At 44.4% G+C, this 24,250-nt stretch overlaps 1 protein-coding gene across 1 annotated transcript in view; it reads left to right on the top strand.

The window, feature by feature from the left end:
- Positions 1–24,250, top strand: part of UNC80 (unc-80 homolog, NALCN channel complex subunit) — a 119,772-nt gene extending 95,522 nt beyond the window's left edge. The window contains exons 53-65 of the mRNA XM_071746870.1: positions 1,162–1,285; positions 3,515–3,640; positions 5,489–5,612; positions 6,344–6,550; positions 7,690–7,874; positions 8,782–8,947; positions 9,760–9,939; positions 11,860–11,998; positions 14,011–14,067; positions 20,177–20,258; positions 20,776–20,887; positions 22,041–22,252; positions 23,055–24,250. Coding sequence (XP_071602971.1) covers positions 1,162–1,285; positions 3,515–3,640; positions 5,489–5,612; positions 6,344–6,550; positions 7,690–7,874; positions 8,782–8,947; positions 9,760–9,939; positions 11,860–11,998; positions 14,011–14,067; positions 20,177–20,258; positions 20,776–20,887; positions 22,041–22,252; positions 23,055–23,327 — 1,987 coding nt within the window. The 3' untranslated portion in view covers positions 23,328–24,250. The remainder of the gene's footprint in view (positions 1–1,161; positions 1,286–3,514; positions 3,641–5,488; positions 5,613–6,343; positions 6,551–7,689; positions 7,875–8,781; positions 8,948–9,759; positions 9,940–11,859; positions 11,999–14,010; positions 14,068–20,176; positions 20,259–20,775; positions 20,888–22,040; positions 22,253–23,054) is intronic.

Genomic DNA, 24,250 nt, shown 5'->3' on the forward strand with positions numbered 1-24,250 from the left:
AAGCCACTGGATCAAACACAGCAACTACATTTAAACATCATTTGTCCAAGAAGCCTCTTAAGAGACGGGGCTGGGTGCTGGACCCCAGGAGCCATCCACAGGGGTACTCACATCAGAATCTTATATGCTGCCTCCTGTGGTCACCCTGCTCCAAAACTAGTCTCTGAAGGGAGTAGTAATGTGTGAAAACAAAAACAAACTACTATTCTGGGGATCCGGGAAAAGTGGATGCTGAAAGATGAGGTGTATGTTGGTCTGTGTAAGAACTTACACAGTGAACGCTGAGCCCCTGCGTGTCACTAGGAAGTCTGCTGAGGGGCTTGGCCAGGGGAGTGTTTAGTCCTGAGCTAACAAGTTAGGCAAAACTTGTCCTTCTGTGCCAAGAAGTGCACAGTCAGATGTTGGCTTGAGAAGTATACTTGCTTCCAAGTCTCAGGCCCTGAGATGAAAGGTGAGAACCACTTTGACATTACCTATGCTGTGTCTGTTCACAGTTAGGAATCTCCATTCAGCATCTGTCACAAGCCCTAAAAGCTATTTTTGGGAAAAAAAGCAAGGTGTCAGGGAAGAAAGGATCCTGGAATGAAGGCTGTCGGTGCTGGCAGGGAATGAACCAGCCCTCCTGCACAGAGTGAGGAAGGTAGAGGTTGTACTGCTGGGCCAGTTCAAGTTCAAGGCAGTCTCTGCCTGGGAATCACTCTGGCAGGGCAGACAAAACTGTAAAAGCAGCTTACAGAGGACACTCACAGCTGATGGGGTTTGTTCCCTTCCTTGAGAACATCAACAAGCCAGAAGAGTTGTAAGAACTGCTCCCCTGAGGGAGCTGGGCTCAGCAGGCTGCTCTCCCCACACAGGCACTACCTGAGGTGGCGGCCGCCGGCTCCCGCCATTCCACCCCCAGTCTGCCGCAGGGGGATGGCACAGCTCATCCAGCACAGTCTCTGTTTTTCATTTCTGGTCTTTCTCGAATGCCCAGTGTGCTCTGTGGCTCTCCCAAGCTGCGTGGGTCAAGCCTGTTCCCTGTGGCTCACTTTTTGCTCATCTCAGAGCTCGTCGCTGTCTGCAACATTTCCCCTGTGGGCGTCCGTGTGTGTCGGTGGCCGTGTTTGGGAGCGCCATGTGGGGGGCAGGAGGCTAACGGCAGCTACTGTTGTATTGCAGGCGCCAGGTTGAGTGGGAGCCTGCCAGCAATTTGATTGAAGGGGTTTGTTTGACACTTCAGAGGCAGCCAATCATTTCCTTCCTGCCTCACCTTAGGTCTCTGATCAATGTCTGTGTCAACCTGGTGAGTAGCCCAGCGGCAACCCCGTGGTGAACCTTTGCTAAACCTCCCCCCCTGCTGTTGACTTCTCTGGACTGAAGATGACAGTTCCTTCCCATTCCTGCCATTTTACCCATCCTCCCCTTACCCCCTGCAAGGGGACTTCGTAAGTGACACTAGAGATAGCGAGGTTCATTTTTGAAGTGGTACATGGGGAGATACAGTGACCTGCAGTGGTGGTCAAACGATTGATTTCCATTGCTTCCCACGCACCACTTTGAAGATCCACCTTTGCCAGATGGAGCTGAGAGTTGAGGGCTGCAAGTTGGAGAGTGGGGTGGTGGAGACTGCACACACCTGGTAGAGACGGGGAGTGGGTGGCACTGGGGACACCTACCATCTCCAGTGGGGAAGGACCCTGAAGGCCCTGTCGGAGGCCAGCAGGGGTTGACTAGTTAGAAGGGTTTACATGGGTGGATTTACTCCACTATTTGAAATGTCCCTGGCTTGATCTAGTACAGGTTTGTGCTGTACAATGTTCAGATCCCAATCCTAGTAGAATTTATCCTCCTAAGTCTGTTACAACAGAATGGTGATACAGATGGAGCCTGCCTGGACATTAAGCAAGAGGCTGTAGTGTTTCTGCAGCTGGGGCCAATCCCTCAATTTGATATTACTGTAACTCCAGCCATTTGAGCAAGCGTGCAACCTTACATTGCACGTGGGAAAAATACAAATAAAGGGGGAAAGGCTGCACTAGCATTTCTGCTGTTATTGGGCCCTGTAACATTTTCTTCTTAGAACAGAAAACCTCTTGGAGTTCACCAGGACTCTGAGGAGCCTTAAAAACAATGGTCAGCATTTACAATGCAATATCATGTTTTGCCACGCTCCTCTCCTTCAAGTCTGTACAGCACTCATGGCTGCAAAGGCAAAGAAGCTCCAGCCTATCAGAAGCTGTAAGACTTGTCCCTTATTCAAGCAGAGGTATCCACTTGGAGGGATTGCAAATCTGGGCCCTCAGGATTGCTGAATGGGGATGCTGCTACAAAGTTAGCTCAAATGTAAGTTTAGTGAGGACCTGCAGTTTGGCAAGCAGGCATCACAGAGTGAATCATACCAGCAACCTCTCCAAAGAGCCTGCATTAAGAATTACTCAGTGCTCTAAAAATAGAAAATTCTTTAGTGCTCAAGTGCAGCCACCATGCATACATTCAGCTGGCTGGGAACATCAGGGAAAGATGTATTTACTGTTAACTATTTAACTTTGGCTGTCAGTGAGCTGTGGGAGCACCTCTGCCTGCATGCTGTATCATATGTAGACCAGTTCCATCATCAAGCCCAAAAAGAGATCATCCAGGAGGTGGAGAAATGTCTAAATGATAACCCATGGTGATATAAAGACAGGGCTCTGCCTCTTCCCCTTCTAAATTGTCCTTCAGGTTTCTGGCAGAAAACTGGTTACTGCCTTTCTTGCCAGGATGACTTTGGAAAAATAGAGTCAGTGTGCAGTCATCTTCCTTAAGCTGAGGTGTCTGCCACGTAGCTTCTTCCTGTTCCCATCATCTAAATGTCATGGAGAAAACCAGACATATGCAGGTCTGTGATTTAATTCCTCCTGAGGGGCACATCCAAGAATGGTTCAAATAATGCTTCCCTAGAAGTGCTATTTTCTTGTGCTGATATTTCCAGGAGTTCAGACAGCCAGGTGACCCTGCTTCAGGCATCTGGGGTTTGGTGGAAGTAATGGTGTGTTATACTTCCTAAGAACAGACTCTGGGAGGAATCTGAACATTGTACAAAACCCGGCTTGGGTCAGACTTAGGACATTATTTTTCAAGTAGATCAGCAAAACAAGGGAAAAGATGTCCACTTTCAATGCAGACTTTTTGCTTTGATGATATATTTTTATTTGTTACATTTGTTACATGACATATCCTCCAACTCTAACTTTTCCACCGGTCCAGTACTGGTCATGCAAGGCTGGAACTGGGTACATTTATAAATGTACCAGGTTACCCGTGCACTCCTCTCATCCTTGCTGGTTCCCTAACCCCACCTCCCTTTCTCTGCTAGAACTCCTCCTCCTCACTGGCCCAAGCTCCCACAGGACCACTGAGGGGGTTGGTTCTCTTAGAGCTACCCAACTCAGTGCTCTACAGAAGGCCCCTCCATTTCACTGGTGTTGGAGGATATGGCATGGATGAAACTGCCAGCAGTCAGCTGTGGTGATGTGCTCTGTTTGTATTGCAGGTGATGGGAGTGGTAGGACCCTCCAGTGTGGCTGACGGATTACCCCTTCTTCATCTCAGCCCTTATCTCTCGCCACCTCTGCCCTTCAGCACAGCTGTTGTCCGGCTTGTAGCATTGCAGATACAGGTGTGTCTGCCCTGGTCTGTGGCCAGGCCTGTTAGAGCTTCTGGTTGAGACACCAACTCAGCGGTGCTCTGTTTTCTTTCTGCAAAAGCTGGGCAAAAACTGTGGAACATACACCAAAAATGAAAGAGAAGCAACATGTAAATTTTGCCTTCTTTTTGAAGGCTTGAACTCAGCTCAGAATTCACCTACTGGGGTCAAGTCCACAGCAAGCATCCATCAGCTTAAGACTGCCATTGAAGTCCAGGGAGTTTGGCTGATTGATGCTATGTGAGGCTCTGACAAGCTCGTTAGGATTCTCTGCAAGATCTGAGGTGTTTCCATAAGTCTCCTGCCACAGGGAGATGGGCCCTGGCCTGGGTGACATCCATGCAGCCTTCCCTCTTTTTCCCATGGAACCATGTGTGTAACTCAGAGTGGAGTCTGCACTTCTTTTCTTACCTGAGCAGGTCACACAGTGTGCCAGCTCAAAAAAATAGGGCAACTTGGCTTTTCAGCTGCTGACTCAATAGCATCCTTGCTGTCCAGAATAAAAAAAAGACAAAACAGCCTGGACTTTTTGGAGAAGTCATCACTATTCCCTTCTCATAGCCGTGCCATAACTATTACAGAGTCATTCTGCCTCTGTATCCCTTTCCCTCCCCATTAGCACAAAATCAGACCAGAATGGTGACCAATGAAGGGACAAATTTCCTAATCTAGCTCCAAGTTGCATTTTAATACATGCATTGGCACATCCACTTGAGTATTTCAGCAAGTCCAAGCAGTGAGGCAGCTTTGAAAGAAGAATATATAAGTATGAAAACACAGTGTTGTCCCTCAGAGCATGAGGTACCAGAGGACCTTGTGGTACCACATGACACAGAAAGAGGACATTATTTTAGCTCTGAGATAATGTTTCTTAAATTAAAAATTAAAAAGGGCCACTTTCACCTTTTCTGAAATATTTTCTCTCAAAAAAACCAACAAACCAACAGATACCAAATGCATAATTTTTTTAAGTATTGGGAGCTTTTACTTTAATTATCTTTTGCTCCCTGTTCACTCATTCTTCTCATGAGCTTTAAATGCAATGAAAACTAAACATGTCAGAAAAACACGAGTAGTCATATTCTTAGAACTTCCAGCAGGGTACAAAACAGAAGTACTTCACACTCCATCAGAAAACATCTTCTGGAATTTCTCAGCCCAGATGTGCAAGCTTGAGGCATTGCAAGGTTCAGTTGCATTTCACAGCTAAGTCTGTAGCAACTCAGAAGATGCAAATGAGTGGAGTTCTGCTGACAGTCATTTGGGTTGCTTCATCTAAAGACAAAGAAACCTTCCCAGTTAGATGACTATGCATCAAAAAGTAAATATGTATTTTGTTTATTTTTCAGGAATTCATTCTTTGTCTTAGGGAGGATGATAGGGCAGCATAAAGTGAGTCAGAACAAAAAATGAGTTTGGGAATAACCTCCACGTTCAGACAGTGGAATATTTAGATCATGTAATTTGTGCAGTTTCCTCTGTTAGTTGTTTTAATCCCCCATAGTCTGGCTCAGATGCTGATGTCATTCGCAGCAGTTTAGGGCTAACACTCAGCTGACTCCTGATTTAGTTAATGATATCTATGAGTTAGGAAGCTGGGCTTCTTACCTCTTGGTTTTGACAAGAGCAGGTGATACTTCACTCTGTGAATCCCTTCTACTCCTGAGTAAGTGGTCTCAGGGCTTCTAATTCTATCAGGACATCAGTGCTGGTGTTGTGCTGTGTAAACAGGATGCCCAGGGGATCGTCAGTCCCTGCAGTAACTTGCATGCCTGATCTGCTGATGAAATCATTTAATCCTTTCTTATTATTACTGCACAGGCTTTGAAAGAAGATTTCCCCCTAAGCCATGTCGTCTCCCCATTCACCAATCAGGAAAGAAGGGAAGGAATGCTTTTAAACCTACTGATTCCATTTGTGCTCACAGTAGGATCTGGAAGCAAAGGTCTGAGTAATTTAACAAAAATAATTTTTCTCTCCTTTTTCTGACAACTGATGTTTGCACTTTCCCTGCTCTCTGTTGATTTTCTCCTTATTTTATTTCTTTTTAATATTTCTCTTTAATTTATTTCTGTCACTGGCAGCGTGTCAGCTAAGTGCCCTTTCGGTTCAAGACTGAAAAGAGCCCACTGGGAGAAGTTGTTTCTTTTCTTTATTTTAGCTGTTCTTGAGTCAGGTCTTACACTGATGTGCTCCTTCTTTTGAAACTGGAGTGCAGGGCAAGACAACCCTGTTGTAGCAGAAGCCACAGAGGGGAGCAGAGGTCACAGAAATTGTGTGCCCTTGTGGATCACAGTCTGCCCAGGCTATGCCACTTGGCTGGCTCCAGTCCCGCTCCTTGCTTTCTTCTATTGAGGGTGGTGGCTGGTAAATCCCTAAATTAAAACAAAGAGTAAAGGGAGTGAGGAATGTCAAAAGGAAATGAGATTATGAGACCACTGAATGGGAAGTTTCTTTGTGATGTGTTGTTCTGTGTGTGTTGGTGCTAAAATAAACTTTGCCTTTGCTTGCAGGAGGAGAAGCAGCATAACAAGGTGTGGGGTGTGTGACTTTTGGCTTAGGGGGCCTTTGAGATTGCACCCCATTTTGGAACTGAACAGGGTCTAGATATTTAGGGCATCTCTGGGGGAACATAGCCTGATCTTTCTCTCTCTCTCCCCTCCCAATGCATCTCAGACAGCCCCTGGCTGGAGCAGCCCGAGGTCCTGTTGCTGCTCCAGACTGTTATCAATATTCTCCTGCCACCTCGCATCATCAGCACTTCCCGCAGCAAGAACTTTATGCTGGAGAGTTCCCCTGCTCACTGCTCCACCCCGGGGGATGCGGGCAAGGACCTGCGGCGGGAAGGCCTCGCAGAGTCCACCAGCCAGGCTGCCTACCTGGGTGAGTGATGGCTCCTGTGCACCACTGGGAAGAGACAGAGATAAAATGGAGCACTCCACAATGTAGATAGCACCAAAGAAAACCATCCCAGGCAGGTCTGAGCTCCTTTTTTTTTCAACACAGGGGAAAGGAAAAATAATCAAATTGGAGATGCAGTAGCAGCGCAGATTATCAGGGCTATGTGGGTCACTCTTTCAAACAGCTTTACTGTTTCTGATTTTGTGAGAGTGTTTACCTGAAGACTATTCAGGTCTTTTTAACCCATATCTGAGGAATGGAGTAACACTGATGAAAAAATGGCAATTCATCATTGATTTAACCCCCCTACCCTGACAAACCTGGATACAGATGTGTGATGGCTGAGGTGTTTTGGCCAATCCCATCAAGAAAGAGGGAGCTGTCAACCTTTCCCCAACAATTCCCAGGCCTCCCTGTTTGTTCCAGACCAAGGAAGCATGGAAAGGGGAAGACTCCTTGTCTCCTGTGAGGTAACCTGTGAGAGTACCCACTTTAATAGAGAGCATTGTTTTGAACATCATAGCTGTTCACATCCATTTGTAACCCAGTGCTCTTGTGAATTATGGCCCTTGGCTTACTGGACTGTATTTTTATTTAGATCACAGTTTGGCCGTGACTCATACAAGCTGCACTGCTGGAAGGTTCTTTTCATTACCCCATAAATAACCTGGAGGGCATTGTGCTCACAGTGTGACTCTGTGTGTAGCTATGCTTGATCAAGATTTTGGAAACTGTCAGCCAGGGCTGAATTCCCCCTCTGAGCTGCTCTCAAAATATCTGAACTCCAGCATGACAACATGCAGGGAGGGAGAGGGGAAGGTAGAGCAAGAATATATAGAGGAACTTAGGTGTGAAGTAGGAAAAATTATTTGGAAATGAGACTCTCAGTCTTGATCCTGAGGCTTTTGTTATAAGGAAGCTGCCCTTCTTCCCTGAGGCATTTGGAGACTGACAGAACAGACAATGGTGACTCTGAGGTGTGTGGGCTTGCATCTGCTTGTGCATGAACCCATGCCGGCGCAGGTTTGTGCCCACTGTGGTTCCCCATTCCTCCCTCAGTGCTTGCAAGGGACACTGGTAACACCTCTGACTGCCCTTTGCTGGTGTCTGCTCCCCTGCAGCCCTGAAGGTGATCCTCGTTTGCTTTGAACGCCAGCTGGACAGCCAGTGGTACTGGCTGAGCCTGCAAGTCAAAGAGATGGCACTGCGGAAGGTGGGAGGGCTGGCACTCTGGGACTTCCTTGACTTCATCGTACGGACACGGATCCCAATCTTTGTGCTCCTTCGGCCCTTCATCCAGTGCAAGGTAACAGCTGCTTTGGCTGATGCTAGATCACTGCTGAGGAACTGATGTCCTTTAGTCCCCTGCTGAGAAAGAGAGAAGGTACTTTTGGAAGAACTGGGTGTTTATGGAGTGAGTGTCCTTTCAGAAGTTAGCAGACTGGTGAATCCTTTGAAAGGAAATCACAAGGCTTTTTCCTAGAGAACACTAAAGATTACGTCAGTGATTCAGGAGCTCTCATCCACAAAGCCACAGAGTATAGGTAGTCTTAGTTCCCCAGGATGGGAAAGTATTATCAGGCTTGACCGAGAGGGTTTTCATGTGGACTTAGTTTTGTAAAAAAGACACTCAGAATGCTTGGAAGTAATGTGGATGCTCTGAACCTGGGAAGGGGAGTGTATGGTTGGCTGAAATCTTCCAGAAGTGCCTCTTCTGGCACAGCTGGGCAGTACACCTAACAGTCAGGTAGGACCACTCCACTCTGTATATTTTGGGTGCAGGTTCTGATTAGGCTCTTGCTGATGGAGAGACAGCTGCTAGGCTGAGATGGCCAGGGCTTAAGCTAACAGTGGCTTTTGCCTGCTAACCAGGCAGATTAGTACATGGTACTACACCTTGTTTAGCCTACTGTCTCTCACCACTTGGACAGACTAAATCATCTTGGAGGAAGGAGCTGCTTCATGTGTGATAGTTGAGCTTATGAGGAAGCCCTCATCCCCATGTACCAATGTCAGCGAGGTTTTGATTTCTGTTAAATCAAATGTTGGGTTGTCCCTGAAAGACAGGTGGAAACCTCCTAGCTGGAGTCAAAACTTCACATCTGCCAAGAGGACAGAGAGTGTGCTGGCTGCAGGTTCATGCTGCTCTGGAGATCAGTCCCATTTCCCAAGGTACTGTTTCTCTGCACTGCTAACACCTCCCAATTTTGCAGCTGCTGGCCCAGCCGGCTGAGAACCACGAGGAGCTGACTGCCCGGCAGCACATCGCGGATCAGCTGGAGAGAAGGTTCATACCGCGCCCGCTCTGCAAGAGCTCCCTCATTGCTGAATTCAACAATGAGCTGAAGATCCTGAAGGAGGCAGTGCACAGCGGTTCTGGTAAGGAGGAGACGGGAGAGTCGGGGGCCATCAGCTCTATTTGCCTGGCTGGATCACCCATAAATTAACCTGTGAGGCAGACCTCTCTCCTGCCTCTGGATCAGGCCCTATGCCCAGCCCAACCTTCCCACTGGCCAGCCCACAGGAGTCCAGGCTGTGAAACTCACCTTGTTTTGCCCTCTTACTGTTGCAGCTGGCTTGTGCAGCCCCAACAAGCAATGCAACAAGCATTGACCTACATCTCCGTAAGTCTGAAGCTGCTCATGTGCAAACATCTTTTTTGTCAGCAGCAGATCTGTCTCCTCCTTTCTCCTCTTGGCCCTTTGATCTCTCTCTGATATTCCCACCCACGGCCAGAGCAGCATCCCCAAGCTGGCTGTACACTGAATTCTCTCCTGCAGAGGGGACTTTTTCTCCTGGAACAGTCACCCTTGTTGCCACAAGATGGCAGCCACTGCTTATGCAGGGCAAGAGGTTTTATGCGCTTCTATTCTTAAAAAAAAGGAAAGCAAACTCAAAAGAAAATGCTTCAGCCTTTTTTTTCCTGGTAGTAATTGTTTCTAAATGTTAAAGCTGAGATGGAAAATATTGCACTAAAATTAAGGAGAAGACCAGACTGTATAAGAAAAACAGACAGAGATTTTGGAGAGATGAGATGAGCCAGGGCAGATGTGTCTGTTTCACCACCTCTGCCAACCTCTGCCCCACCAGTCTGGGCAGAATCAGGCAGTCGAGGTGACAGGAATGCTTGGCTGGTTATTGATTCCCAGCACCATCACTGATTCGTGTTTGTTTTTCCCACTCCTGCCCAGCTTACCAAGGGAAGACATCTGTCAGCACCGTGGGCACCTCCACCTCCGCGTACCGCCTGAGCCTGGCCACTATGTCCCGCTCCAACACTGGCACTGGCACGGTCTGGGAGCAGGACAGTGAGCCCTCCCAGCAAGCCTCGCAGGACACACTGAGCCGTACGGACGAGGAGGATGAAGAAAGTACGTGGCTACTGAATCAAGCTAAGCCCCCAGTACTGAAGATGTTTTCTTGATGCCCCAGGGGATGGCTGGGAGGGGCTGTAGTATTCCTGACAAAAGGCCCACAGAAGCAGGAGGTTAAGAAACTGGTGTGGTTGCTGCAGGGTTCATGGTTTCAGTTAATGCTTGGGTCATTATGTACCTCCTTGTTCCCTCCTGAGCTCTGGGTAGGGAAGGTGGAAAGGCAGCCAGATGTATGAGACCTGGGCTGCCAGGCAATCCTCACACTGCAGAGAACACATTTGGCAATCAGCCCTTTCTTTGACCTTCATAAGACGGGGCAGGGACTGTGGCTGGCTCTTAGGATCCTGTTCCTGCAGGATTTTAGTACTTCCTGCTCATCAGTCCTTTCCAGATGCTCAACGTGGAATATGTTGTCCTTGTGCTGCATGGGATCCAGCTGTGACTCTTTGCAGGGTGGAACATCTGTGTGTTTGTGTCATTTGAGTAACAAAGAGGAACTTTAGCCTGAAACCTACCAACAACAAAAGCTTGATCTCCTTTGAGGCAGCTGGCAGGTTCTGGGATTGCCAGGCTCCCTGGTGCAGGTTTAGAAGGAATGGGATGGTGACTGTTTTGTGGATTAATTTGCAATGACTTGAATGTTGCTTTGTCATTTCAGCTGAGTTTCATGTTACTCTTGGAATTTTGCCTTCTCTCTGCTTATTAGCTGTCCATCTGCTGCTGAGTTGTCCATCACTGAAATCTGGGGTCAAAACCCCTACTCCTACATCATCAATCAGGCTTGGGCTTCCCCCTACTTTATCAGGGATATTCTCTTCTGGTGCTGCAATGGTTGGTTGGCTCAGCGCCTGAAACTCAGGTGTTTCACTTCAGTGTTTGAGGACTGCTGACTATTCCTCAAAGACATAAAACAACAGGGTTGAAAAACAGGCTTAAAAGAAGGGCCTGGGCAGTTATGGTAGAATTGCCTTTTGGGAAGGAACAGTTAGCCTGAAACTTTCCACACTCAGCCCAACTTTATTTTAGCTGGTTCACCACTGAGGATTGCACAGTCCACTACTTTTGTACTGCTGATCCATGGCTCAGGTGCCTACTGTGGCAAACTCTGCTTTCAGCCTCAGATTAATTTTAGTGAGTGCCATCTTCCTATTTGCATGCAGCAGTTTAATTTCAGCCTTGGCTTAATGCTGCCATAAAATATGTCAGTATCTCAAAATTGGAAAAGGTCAAAAGGAAAAGATTACACAAAACTTCCCTTTTGTTTTCTTTGTAATTAGAAGTTGTGGTAAAAAAAAATGCAGTGGAGTAATTTCTTTCTAGGTACTTTATATAATTTTAAATGGCACTGAAGATTTCAAGCAGTCATGATCACAATCCCACTGTCTGCATAATTCAGTTGCAATACAGTGTATTGCAGACAGTTTACCCTTTTTTGGGTAACATTTTAAAATGCATGTGCTAAAGGGTGTCAGCACTGCATTTTGGTGCTATGTATTGTAACTTCTATGAGAGTTCCTTACTATATCATAGCAGCAGTTCGCTTCACACAAGCAAAATATCAAGCTGCAACTTTTACACTACAGAACACTGTATGTTAACAAACCATTTATTAATCACAGGAACTAAGCCGTAGAAGAAGCTGAATTCTTCAAGCACGTTTTTCTGAGAGCCATATAAGCTGAAAGCATGCACAAATCCCTGCTCCATGTGTTCTGCATTCCCCATCCTGAAGGGTTTTATGCCTATGTCTTTCTAATCTCTGACTGTAAAATCTAATCAAAGTATTCAAAATTGCAGGTTTGGTAAGTAAATGCTGGGTACACATTTGGCATCCTGCCATGACTTGACAACCCTAAATCTGTAGGAAGGGTTGGGGTGGTTTTTTCCTTGCCTTTCCTGTTTTTTCTTTCTATCTAGATGACTCCTTGAGCATGCCCAGTGTGGTAAGTGAACAAGAAGCATACCTTACGGGTGCCATTGGGAGGAGGCGGTTCTCCAGCCATCTTTCCAGCATGTCTGCACCTCAGGCTGAGGTGGGCATGTTACCCAGCCAAAGGTAACAACATAGGATTTTCACCTTTCCCATTATTGTCACAAAAGCAGAAATGGCACAGGTATATTATGTGTATGTCAGAAATGCACAAGAGTAGAACCGGTGCCAGAATAGCAATGCTAAATTATTCACCCTGAAACAGTGTTGAGCCAAGGGTGCAGGGCTGGAAATAAATTTCCAGGATGATCTGCATTGAGTAAGATCTGTCAGAACAAGCTGCTACCTACAGAAACCCTCCTCCTCTACAATTTCAGAAACCCTCAGCACTATTATTATTCTCTGCTACTACCACGGATAGCAAAAAGCAAACACACGATTTGGGGGTTATACATTGACCTCACAGACTGTCCACAGTTGCTGTAGGGAGTGGGGAGGAATCCTGAAAAGCTGGGAAATGGGGCAGAGGCATCCTGTTTGATTTACTATGTTTGCTTCCATGTAGTTTGTCCTTCCTAGAACTGTAACTAACACATCACAGGAACTGAATGTCAGGTTCAATGATGGGATTTAGTACTGTTTAATGTCAGAAATAAACTTCTTGATAGAAATAACTTTGAATGCCTTATTCCTGGTTAACATGGAGTGGTGAGAAAGAGATTGGAATTTGGGAAATTTACATCTCTAGAAGATGTAGAGAGAAGTTTTGCATTTAGATGTTGTTTTTCTAAGCAAGGAATATTTATTGTTTTATTCGTCTGCGATACTGTTATCCAAGGATATCTGACAATGGACAGATTAATTTATGTTGTTCTGTTGAACCTTTAAATAATAAATTCTACCTTATCTCTTGACCAGCCTTGTAAAAATCAAACAGTTTCCCCCTCCTCCTCAGTCTTGCTTGGAGTTAAAGAAATAACCTTGATACATGAAGGATGTGGTACATACCAACAGAGATAGGAGGAGTGATTTACAAGAGAGAAGGTACACAGATATTATCTGGGACTTTCCACAAAAGGGTTTTCAGGAACTAATTTGACTCAGTTGATTCAGTCCCTTTGTTTCTTGAGAAATTAATAAGCAAGACTGCATTTTCCTCAGTCTTTCACTATCATCTTCAATGCATAAAATTCATACAAGTCACAAATGACTGATAGCAATGGTTGCTTTGTGAAATCCCAAGTCACGGTGGTGCTGAGAAAAAGACTTTAATTACAACAGAGCTTTGCTCACTACTTTTTAAGCACATAGTATAGCAGATTTGTTTCTCATCTGTGTAGGGAAAGTACAAGCTCAGCAAGCATAATCATAGTCCACAACATCATGCCCTTTTTGGTTATGGATGGTCTCTGGGCTTTCAGACTGCCTCTCAAATGTAAACTACTTAATATAAAGTAATATTATTATTTTTTTCTTGCTGGTAACCCAGCCAACTGCTCTTTTTTTTTTTTTTCCATGTTTTTCCTCTGGGCTGAGAAGCCTGCTTCTGCCCAAATGGCTGAAGTGTAGACAAGCAATGAGATGCTGTACTCATTTGCCAGGATCCACGCCAGCTGTTTACTTACAGTTTCATTGCACTATGAGACCTTATTTTCCAGATGTTTGTCCTTAAGAGTCATTCCAGAAGAAGAGTGGTCTATAGCTCATGGGAGACAGATTTGCCCTCCCTCAGTAGGAAGTGACTTATGGGGAAGAGGGAAGAAAAAAGCTTCCTATGAAGCTGGAAGTAAATAGAACCCAAATAAACTAAAATGCTGCAGGAAAATGGCTTTGAAAATAGTTCCCTTCCTTTATTTCTTGTGGAAACACATCCTACCCAACTTCTCAGATCCGTGATTTTCCACAGAGATGTAGAATCTCCATGTAGTGTAAATTGCCTCTAAAGATTGCTCCTTGTTATCAGATGTTCTTTCAGCTCCTCTGAGTCATATGTGTGCTGTTGAGCGTGCGAAACCAACTAATGTTACCGTCCTTTTTTTACTTTTTTATTCCGTTGATATTCCCTTGAAAACAGAGACAATCGCATGCTTTTTGCATTTTCTTTCCCTAAATTCTTAATCTCCCTGCCCCTCCTGCAGTGAACCTAATGTCCTCGATGACTCCCCGAGCCTGGCCACTGAGGGCAGCCTCTCTAGGTACAGTGTTAACACTACCTGTCTGTCAGTGTGTGTGCTGGGAAACGAGCTGTTTCCAACCTCCTCTGTCTCTTCCTCCTCACCTTTTGTCGCTCTTTCCATCGCTGTCACTTGTGGCTCATTGATATTCAGGCCTGCAAGTCAAAGGTGTAGCAACCCACCTTCAGTTTTCAGCTTTGATTGCCAACAACTTTGAGGAGGCTTAAGGGAAAGGGGAAGAAAAAAAATGTAGCAAGTGCAGTAGCGGTCTGGCTGGCTAGCCTGGGGGATTTTCCCTTGTTTAGCAATTGCTTGAAAGGCATGAGAAAGATTATCCACTAGGCATTAGCTGTAGCCTGTTATAAGCATTAGTCTGGAGGCTTATATAAAAGAGAGACATCTGTTTTTCCATTCATCTCACAATGCTGTCACCACAAAAGACTTAATAACGATATCAAGCTGTGTTCTTTAACATTCAGTAATAAAACTAATTACGATAACTCCTGTGGAATATAGTTCTCTGTGGGTGCTTCTCAGTAATTCTCATTATTTTTACAAAGTGTTTCCAATTCTCAAATGACGCCCGAAAAAGCTTGCAGGTGAAGGCCATTAATACATATTTAAAATTGCACCATCAGTGCAGCAGTTTGGCTCTAGCTGTTCCCCATTACCACTGGGCAGGGTTGTTTGTGTGCAAACACTGTTAGGGCCATAGTGTCAAATGGGTCAGGAGTGAGCTTAGAGGGGAGGTCTGCACCTTTAACAGCCAGCTCAGTTGTTTTAACCATCCTCTCTGTCCTGCTGCTCACACCTCTCAACCCGTCCTGCCGTGATCAGAGAGGTCATTAGTCCCAAGAGCATCTCAGTTTCCTTCCAGCAGAATGTGGCCCCTTACCCTGACAACAGGGAAGGTAACACACTATTCCATTACTTTACCTCCCCAGCTGAAGATGTGGATATATTGAGAGACATTTGTGTGAATGGTTTTTATTTTGTTAGCCTGGGTTTAGACGTCACTGGTGGCTTTTCAGAGTGGGGACAGACTGCTTTGTCCACTTGTTCATTCTTCTCAGCTGACAAATGGAGAGTTTATCATTGGTGTGTCACGGAGCTCATCCCATGATTCATGGTCTCCTTTGTGTGTGTGAATCCTGCTTCAGCAGATTGGTCTCTAACTGGTGCTAATGCAGGAGTGGTGTTTGGTAAAGACATTGGCTTGTTGGCAGAGGCAGGAATATTGGTAACTTCTTTTGTGATAAAGCAAAATGGATTGCACAGTCATCAGAGCATGCTTTGGGGTCTAAAGAGAACAGAAGCCATTCAACCAAAGAAATTAAGTGCTGTCACTTAAGTGGATCTAAAATTCACTGCAGTTGAGGAGGATGAAGAAGGAGAAGGTCCATCTGAGTATACTGACCTGATACCAGGCTACAGAAGTGTTGAATTTGAAATGTTTTGATCTTCTTAAGTGAGTGGAGTCATTCCTAGTAACAGTGGTGAGGCTGAGGAAGATGAGAAAGCTATGTCTGGACTTGAAGTTATAGGCTGGACTTTATCTTGGAGGTCTTTTCTAGCCTCAATAATTCTGTGAAGTCAATACACGAGTTCAAATGCAATGATTCATTTTGAACCCTGAAATGTAATTAGCTGTACAGTGAGTTCCCACTGATTTCTATCACACCAATTTTCACTAGGAACCAGCAAACCATCCTCCACCCCGGTACAGAGATTTCCTTAGGCAAAAAGGTTTAAACAGATGTACTTGGGACTCAGATCAGTTGCTGTTTATTGTTCTTTTCGGGGACTGGGCACTTCATCTGAAGAAGGGGCATTGGGGCTTAGAAAGAATGAAGACAGGGAAATACCCTGATTTTTTATAAAAAGGCTAGGATAGAGTTCTGTGAAGAAGAAAAGATGTTTCAGCTGCATTGTTAAATGTGTAAATTGGATTCCTCTTCTAGAGGACAGAAGTAATAAAGCAGACACTGTAGGACCTCATTGTGCTGTGGGGATCATAGGACAGAATTAATGTATTTTTATATTCAAGAACATTAGTTTTGAATAAAGTAGGTGGGTTTTCTTACATAACTTCAATTTCAATTGGGACACAATGAAAACAACTCTTTATCACTGCCTTCTGAATTAAAAACCTGATGTTTTGTCGTAACTGATATAAAGAAATAAATCATATGGAGACTAGACATAGAAGATTGGAGTTTTAAATAAATAAAATAAATAGTGACTAATATAAGAAAGAATGAAGTCTGGTTTTCTTTGTTCTAAAGCAATTAGAGCCAGGCATGTAGAAGAGCAGGGAAGACAAGAAGGGGCTGAGGAGCACATGTGTCTACCAGCACGATTTGTGGTGGTTATAGTCTGACAGGATAGGATATTTTCCCAAATCAGAAAGGAAGAATGAGAAGTCACTGTAATGGAAATCTGTTGCACAAACATATTTCCCTTTAATGTTTGCCCTTATGCCTATCTGAATTTAATGGTGCCTAATAGAGAAAAACAGAATTTTTCCACATTGCCAGGGCGAGTGTAGCAGGTCTAAGAGTAACTGGGCCAGGATGTGACTGGGAATAGAAAAGCTGAAGTTCATCTGCATTTTAACCCATTGTCCACCAGCCCTTGTCCAGTACCCTTCTCATTCAGATGTCTTGGGGCACAAACTGTGTCCATTCTGCCATAGTGGTGTGGTGAGCATGGACTACATCTTTTTAATGGGAATTTAAACTCCTTGCTTCCTTTGTCTCTGTTTTGTTTTCTTATTTGTTCTCTATTTTCTCCTTGTTTTGGCTGCATGGTTTCTTGTCATTCATGAACATCACTTACTGTAACTGCCAACCTGACAAACTTTCTGTGAGCCCCCACTGTGTGACTGCACTGGCTGGCAGCTTCCATAAACCTGGGTTGGTTTGATCTTTTGCTCGCCTGTCTCTGCCCTAACTATGTAATGAAAGTAACATTACTGGGGAGAGAAAGCCTCTGACAGAGACACTCAGAGAGTGACAGAGCATCTTTGTGCTGGGCAGGAAAAACTTTTGTTTTTCCCAAGTAAATCTGGCTTATGTACTGCAGGAAAAAAAATTCTCTTCTTATGAATCAGGTGACCACAGGAGGGAAAGGTACTGTCAGCTGAAATGGCATTTCGTTCAGTGTTCCTGATCAGGTCCCACAGGCTGCCAGAAAACCAGTATACTCCTGGTCTGGTAAATAAGGAGAGACAGAAAAAGAGGCTGGGAAGGAGGAAGAACCACACAGAGACAACAGAGCCACACTAATTTTCACAGAAACAAGATCAGTAGTGCTGCTCTTTGATGGGAAAAGAAACCTTTACAAGCCCTCATGAAGTGAAAGGTTAGATCTGAAAATTCGGTCACTCATGTGAAGTCATTATGAGACTCTCTCTTTCCTTCCCTTCTTCAAAATTTGGGCTGGAAGGCAAAAATACAGCCACAGCAGGACTGTACCATGCGTAGGCAGCTCTGCAAAACTCAGCTGCTCTCAGGTCCACCATTTGCCTGCAGCAGACATCTGCAATTTCAGCTTCATCCCAAATTAAACCAATTTGTGTAATGATTCAGGACTAGAAATAAACATCCACCAGCTTCACTAAACTCATTTCACTTACAAGCCAGGCTGAAAATCCCAGACTTCAGCAGGAAGACACAAAGCCAAGCTGTTCTTTTGCTCACCTAGTGTTTGTCTTCAGTGCACAGATTACTCCATGGGAATAATTTTTTTTTTTCATGTATAGCCTCTGTGCCCTTGTGCAGTCCATGCACTGCCTTTATCTATAGACTTTTTCAAAGTGTTTTCATGATGGATGTAAAATGAATTTGTTCCACCCACTATACAGTGTTTGGTACTGAATATAATTGTAGTCTTTCTGCTACAGACATTTATGTCTCCTCATGCATACAACTAAGAGTTACTGTTTCTTCATCAGAAATTTTCCCAAAAACTAGGCCAATAGAAAGTTATTTTTTTAAGAACTTTATCGGATAATTCCCACTTAACTCCTATTGTCAACAACTCTAGAATCTTTTTAAAAATCAGAGATAATTTATGTAATTCTCAAAAACAGAAAATTAAACCAATTCAGAAGCAGATTAAGAATTCAGAACACTAAGCTGTAATTCAGGTAGTATGGATCATAAATCTAAAGACTAAGTGCAGTCTCTGCTTTAATGAGGAATGGTGGGTTGCTTCTGGACCCCCCAGTCATATGTGCTGCAGGCACTGTCTGGGTCAAGAACACAGTCCTACCAGCAGGCAGTCACTTGGAGGACTCTTCTTATTCATAAGCAGGTGTTTGCATGGTGTTTGTTTAGGATGCTCTGTATGTAAATCATGTCAATACCCTACATAAAAGCTAGAAAATATGTTCCAGAGACTCTTGATTTCATTTGAAAGCACCATCTGAAGGAGAAAAGGACTCAACTATATCTTGTTTGTTCTGGCTTTGAGGCTGCAGCAGATTTTCCTTTTTTTTTTTTTTTCTAAACCACTGCAGCTGTGGGGAGGCTGCTGAGGGCATGCCTGGGATTTTTAGTCTGTTGTCAGACGATCTGACCAGAAACTGTTCAGGATCTTAAGATCTCTCTCTCCCTGAAGTTGCCCATTTTTTCCTTGGTAGAGCTGGTATAAACACGTGCATATGTTTTACTGGAAAGTCTGGCCTTAGTTTAAACTGATAAGGGAGTAAGGAATATTACTTTCGGGTCAGGTAACCAGCCTTTGACCTGGAGCAGACCAGGAAGTTCTCATGTTCTGTTCCACCAAACCTTCTAAGGGCAATAACTTCTGCCAGAGTGAAGAATGAGCTGTTCAGGAGGCAGAACTTTTAAAGTCTCTCCACAGAGATCCTCACTGTCCTGTCTGATCATGTCCTCAGGTTTGTCTTCTTCCCCTGCTCCTGTAAAGTCAGATGATAAACCTTCACTCTGTTGGTGGTACTGAGCTCCTCCAGGGAGATCCAAGGAAAACAGCATTCTTTTGAATGTTGTTTTCATTTGTATTAATGCAGGCCAAAGGCAAAACAGATTGTGATGCAGCATCTTCAACAGTACATACCAGACAGAGCTGGAAGTTGCTTAAATACAATGTGTAGCTCAGTGGATTCCAGTCTGTCCCCAATAAGCAGCTGCCTGCTTTAAAGTGAGTCCATCTTAAATGTTAGATGCTATTGTAACCATTCGTCTCTCAGACACAGTTGATTCAGATAAAATGTTTTGTGGCTACTGTCTGCCAAATAATCAATTTTTAACTGTTTGGAGGAATACAATGATCTGAGAAAAATGAGAGGAGGGTGGTGTTTTTATGTTAAGTACATTAAATGGTCAGTTGAATGGTAGAATGAGATGGTACATAGCAGAGTATGTTTTACTGTTAAAGATTCCATTATTGCAGATTTTAATCTATTTTATGCCAAGATATTAAAACCTAAAAATCTGTGTTTCTCTTTCTCTATATATTTTATTTACATTTACTTGTCTTTTTTGTTTGTTAGCCACAAAAAGCCTTAAGGCTGCCAGTGTTGAGTGTGGGGCCTTGTTCATATAACTCATGCATCCATTATGTGAATGGATCCTTTGTTACTTTGTGTTTGTTTTTTGTTTGTTAACTTAAATTGAAACTGAAATTAAAACCAGATGACAAAATTGTGATGAGGCTGTGGAGTCTATTTGGGAGCTAAAAAAAAAATAGCTTTTACAACATTGTCCTTGAAAAAGGAAAAGTAAACAAGAAGGCTTTCCAGCTAGAAACTGATATTCTTGCCTCTATTGATGTGGCAAGGGATGCAGAGAAGTGAGTGTTGCTCAGTGGGATGCATCAATCAATGACTGAAAACTGAAATCTGTAGTTCTTTATAGTTGGATGCTACCTGTGTGTGGCCAAGTCCTGAATGCCATGACTCCACCTCCCACCCTTTCCTGAGCCCCAGAAGCCACAACCCAACAGACACGTCCCCATATCCTTCAAAGACAGTATTGCTCTTTGAAGTGACTGTGCCATTAGTGGTTGGTTTATTTATGTATTTATTTTAGTCACAATTGCCAGGACACCTACTAGTTATACACAATACTTCTGTGCTTGGTCTAATGCTGTCAACATCTAACAGGGTGGCAAGTGTGCAGAGTGAGCCAGGACAGCAGAACCTTCTTCTGCAGCAGCCCCTGGGGCGGAAGAGAGGTCTACGACAGGTGAGAGCATGGGAAGTGAGCAAACCTTCTCTCCTTCTCTTTGAGCTGGCTTGGTTTTTCTCATCTGAGCCTGTTTTTAAATGATTTGTGATTGTGACATTTCACTTTTATCTAATTTGTGATATGCTAGTGCAGGGCATTGAGTTAGCAGGAACTGTAGTGCAGGTCATAGCTGTGAAACCTGACAAATCCTTAAGAGTGGAGGTGCACATCGTTTTGAGTGCTCCAGAATTCTCCTCTGCAGGTTTTTTTGTTTGGTTGGATTTGTTTTGTTTGTCTTAAATTAAGTGATCTGCACTGCATTACATCCATTATTGACATGGAAAAGGCACAAAACTCAGAAGTTCATATAAAAGAGATGTCTGAGGCACGGAAACCTTAACGTGGAAACATGTATCCGCTGAAAGTGGAGTGAATGGACATCTAGAGGAACAGACAATGATATCTGTTCTCCTTACAGAGAAGTTGTATGATACATGAGCATCCACTAGCCTAACTCTTCCCTTCCAACATTTAGCTTCGACGACCACTGCTGTCACGTCAGAAAACTCAAACCGAGCCGCGCAGCCGCCACGGAGCTCGACTCTCAACCACGCGGCGGAGCATCCAGCCAAAGCCCAAACCCTGCGGTAGGGCAGTGCTGCGCTTCCAGAACCAGCACATCCTGTTTGAAAGGACAAAATACTATTTGTTGGTTTGGCCTAAAAGAACAGTTAGTATGTTGCTAATAGCCTATATTAAAGGGAAATCCCAGTGGGTTTTTTTGGTTTGTTTGTGGGGGGGGTATTTTTGGGGGGTTTTGTTGTTGTTTTGGTTTGGTTTGTTTTTCCCATTAAGTGGATATCCCATCAGAAAATCAACCCCTCAGAACACTTTGATGGTTTCTCTAAAGGCTTGCAAGGTGAATCTGGACATGGACAGCAAATTGTCATGTCTCCTAGCCATGTGGAAAGTTTAGGGGACAGGTATAATCTCTTCAGGATGCCTTGTCCAAGAACTCCAGATGTGCAGACTTTGAAGCTATTGAGATTAGCAGAGAAGGAAATTTCCCATAATTTGTAAGATTAGTTCTGCAGGGCTTTAAGGACTACATATGGAAATGAAGACAGGACTGCTTCAGTCCATGCCCTATGTCTCCAGAGTCAGCACTGCCAAACAGAGAAGGTGATGGCTGTGTTCTGTACCATCTGAAGTGAGCAGTCAACTTTGAAAGAACATGGAACAGCAAAGGCAACAAAACTGCTGGAGATATTTGTAACCAATTGAGAGAAGGAGCAGGGTTATCAGTTTTAAGTTTTACTCTAGCTGTCTTCACCCTCTGTGCTGTTCTGCTACACCCAGATAGTGGACTCAGTCTGCACGAACGGGGGCCATCAGCTGCTCTCTTTTTTTTAATTCTCAGATTTCCTGTAAAACCGTGGGTAATTCCCTTGCATATTTTCATCTCAGTTTTCCCTTTTTAGTTGAGGGCAGAAATGCCTAACTCACATGGGAATTCTATATATTCTTCTGGGATGGAAAGATGTTATGAATGGCCTTTATCTCACCAAGCCATGCCAAAGCCAGGTAGGCTGCTAGTCTTTGGGAGATCCCTGATTCTTCCTGTGGCTTTAGAGCAAGCCAAGGGTAAAAGGCTTTTGGATTAGTCTCCAATTAGACAGCTTAAAAGATGGCTCGAATCACAAATCCTATCTTAGTTCTAAGAACTCTCCCTTCTTATTCTGTTTTCCTCCTCAAGTCGCAGCATTTTAATACTCAGTTTTCTGGGTTCCTGCCTTTCAGTGGAGCAGAAGCGGTCAGTGACTTTCACTGAAGCCCAGCCTGAGGCACCAGCAGCCCCACCAGGGGACCCCTCAGCTGCAGCATCCCAGCAGCAGGGCTGCAGCCACAGCAGCCCCCAGGCCACCAGCAAGCAGGAACCACCAAGTGACCCTGTGCTGACATCCTCACCTGCCATCGTTGTAGCTGATCTCCACAGCCAGGCCACTGCCCAGGTAATGTGATCCATGGTTTCATCACGTGTCCATCTGCTGCTTCATTTAAGCCGCAGGGAAAATTTGCAGGGAAACACTGGATGTGTTACAACACTGTAGCGAAACGGTGGGTGGGTGAGTGAAGACATCAAACTTTTCTGTATGTCTGTTCTTCAGGCTGAGTTTGCTGCCCATTTTCGTGAACCACTCTCTTCTAGATCTAGGCAATCATTCTTACTTTGCAAATACACTTCCTGTACCTTCCCTTTCCATCTTCCCGTCACACACTGTAGTCCTTCCAGACCTGCTCCCCATGGCAAGTTTCCATCGACTGTTTTTTACAGCTTTCCCTCTGAGAAACTGCTTCAAAACCTCAGGACTGTTTTAGCAGAAGCATCACATTCCAAAAGAAATTGCTCATCCAACATTTGTCTGTGCTGGACAGCACTGAGGACAATGCAGGAACAAACACACTTATCCCTTCAAAGCACCAATAACATTGAAATCACTCTTTTAGGCCCAGAGATCTACTGTCTCTTGAGGGCTATGTCCTTTGCCATTAAAAAGTAAAAGACATTAAAGAAAATGTAATGAGGCAGTGTTAATGGCTGAAATTAGCCTTTCTGATCAGTGCTACAATCTGATTCACCAGCAAAAACACATCATTATGGCAAAATGTTAAGGATTTATAATCTGCAAGTGCCCTGGCCCTTTATGGTAAAACATATTTCTGAATAAGAAAATACTTTATAGATGTTCCCTTGCTTTTCCCCCCCTCTCCCTCCTACCTTCTGTGAGCCTGACCACTGGCTCTCCCCAGTAGCAGAGTGAGGCACTTTGTGCTGAGAAGGAGAAGGAAGAAGAGGAGGGCTTGGACTCCCGGCCAGCAACAGCACAAAGCACCCCACCCACCCAGCTCTCTGACACCGAGGACTACACTGGCCTTGAGACCACCAGCTTGCTGCAGCATGGGGACACAGTGCTTCACATCAGTGAGGACAACGGGATGGAGAACCCCTTGCTGGCCACTCATTTCAGCTTCACAAATGTGGAGCTTGGGGAGACTGATGTTGACCTGGATGAATCTCATGTTTAATGCTTGGGGATGTGCAGTAGTGGGAGAAGGAAGAGGAAGTGGACCTTCTCCTTGGAGTTCCTTGGTAACTTAATTAAAACAAGAGCACTTTATTAGCTGAAAGCAGAAAATAGGTACCAGCTGCTTGCTATAGATTGGCAAATTTCTGTTTGTGAAATACATTTCAGTTCAGGGCAGGACTGCAGGAACAGAGAATTTCTTCTAAATTCTCAGGGTAGGGAGTGTGTGGGCACATATGTGGTCCATAACACCTTGATGTGGCAGCCACACACTATGACCAGCAGCCTTGCTGGGTATGTGGGCTGTGGCAGTGTGCGAGATAGAGAAGCCTCATTTGAGATTGTGCCCAAGATTTATTTTTCTAGCATTTCTGAGAGGATGGCTGTATAGCAGCTGAATATAAGGTTCTTACACCTTGGTACTGACAGTGAAAACACTGCCAAAAAGTACCAGTCTAGAGCTTCATTTTCCCAAGCCTGGGACCACAGTTTTAACTTGTAGAGCAATGACAAGCACCACAGAGCAATGAGACCTTTTTTTTTTTTTTTTTTTTTTTTTTTTTTTTTTTTTTAAGGCACTGCAGACTTCAGTTTACCTTTGTCTTTTGGTTTCATTCTACTCTGTAAGATGCTGCCCTTCTGCTACAAAAATATTTGCTCTGTAGAACTAAATACAGTACATACCATTAGAAGGAATGCACATGCTGTGCACAGATATAGATGGGCAGGGGTTGAGTGGCCTGCAGATGGTATAAATAGCCCACGCTGTCCTGCTTAAATGTACTAATTCATCTCTACAGCTTAGAAAAACAAAACAAGAAGAAACCACATCTGGAATGTGTGGATCTTCCAGTACCTAGCAACTGCTCCACTGATGCTGTCCTATGTACTTAAGAGATTTAAAGTAAATATTTATATATGGTA

The sequence above is a fragment of the Heliangelus exortis genome, chromosome 6 (genome assembly GCF_036169615.1).
Source record: "Heliangelus exortis chromosome 6, bHelExo1.hap1, whole genome shotgun sequence".
NCBI lineage: Eukaryota > Metazoa > Chordata > Aves > Apodiformes > Trochilidae > Heliangelus > Heliangelus exortis.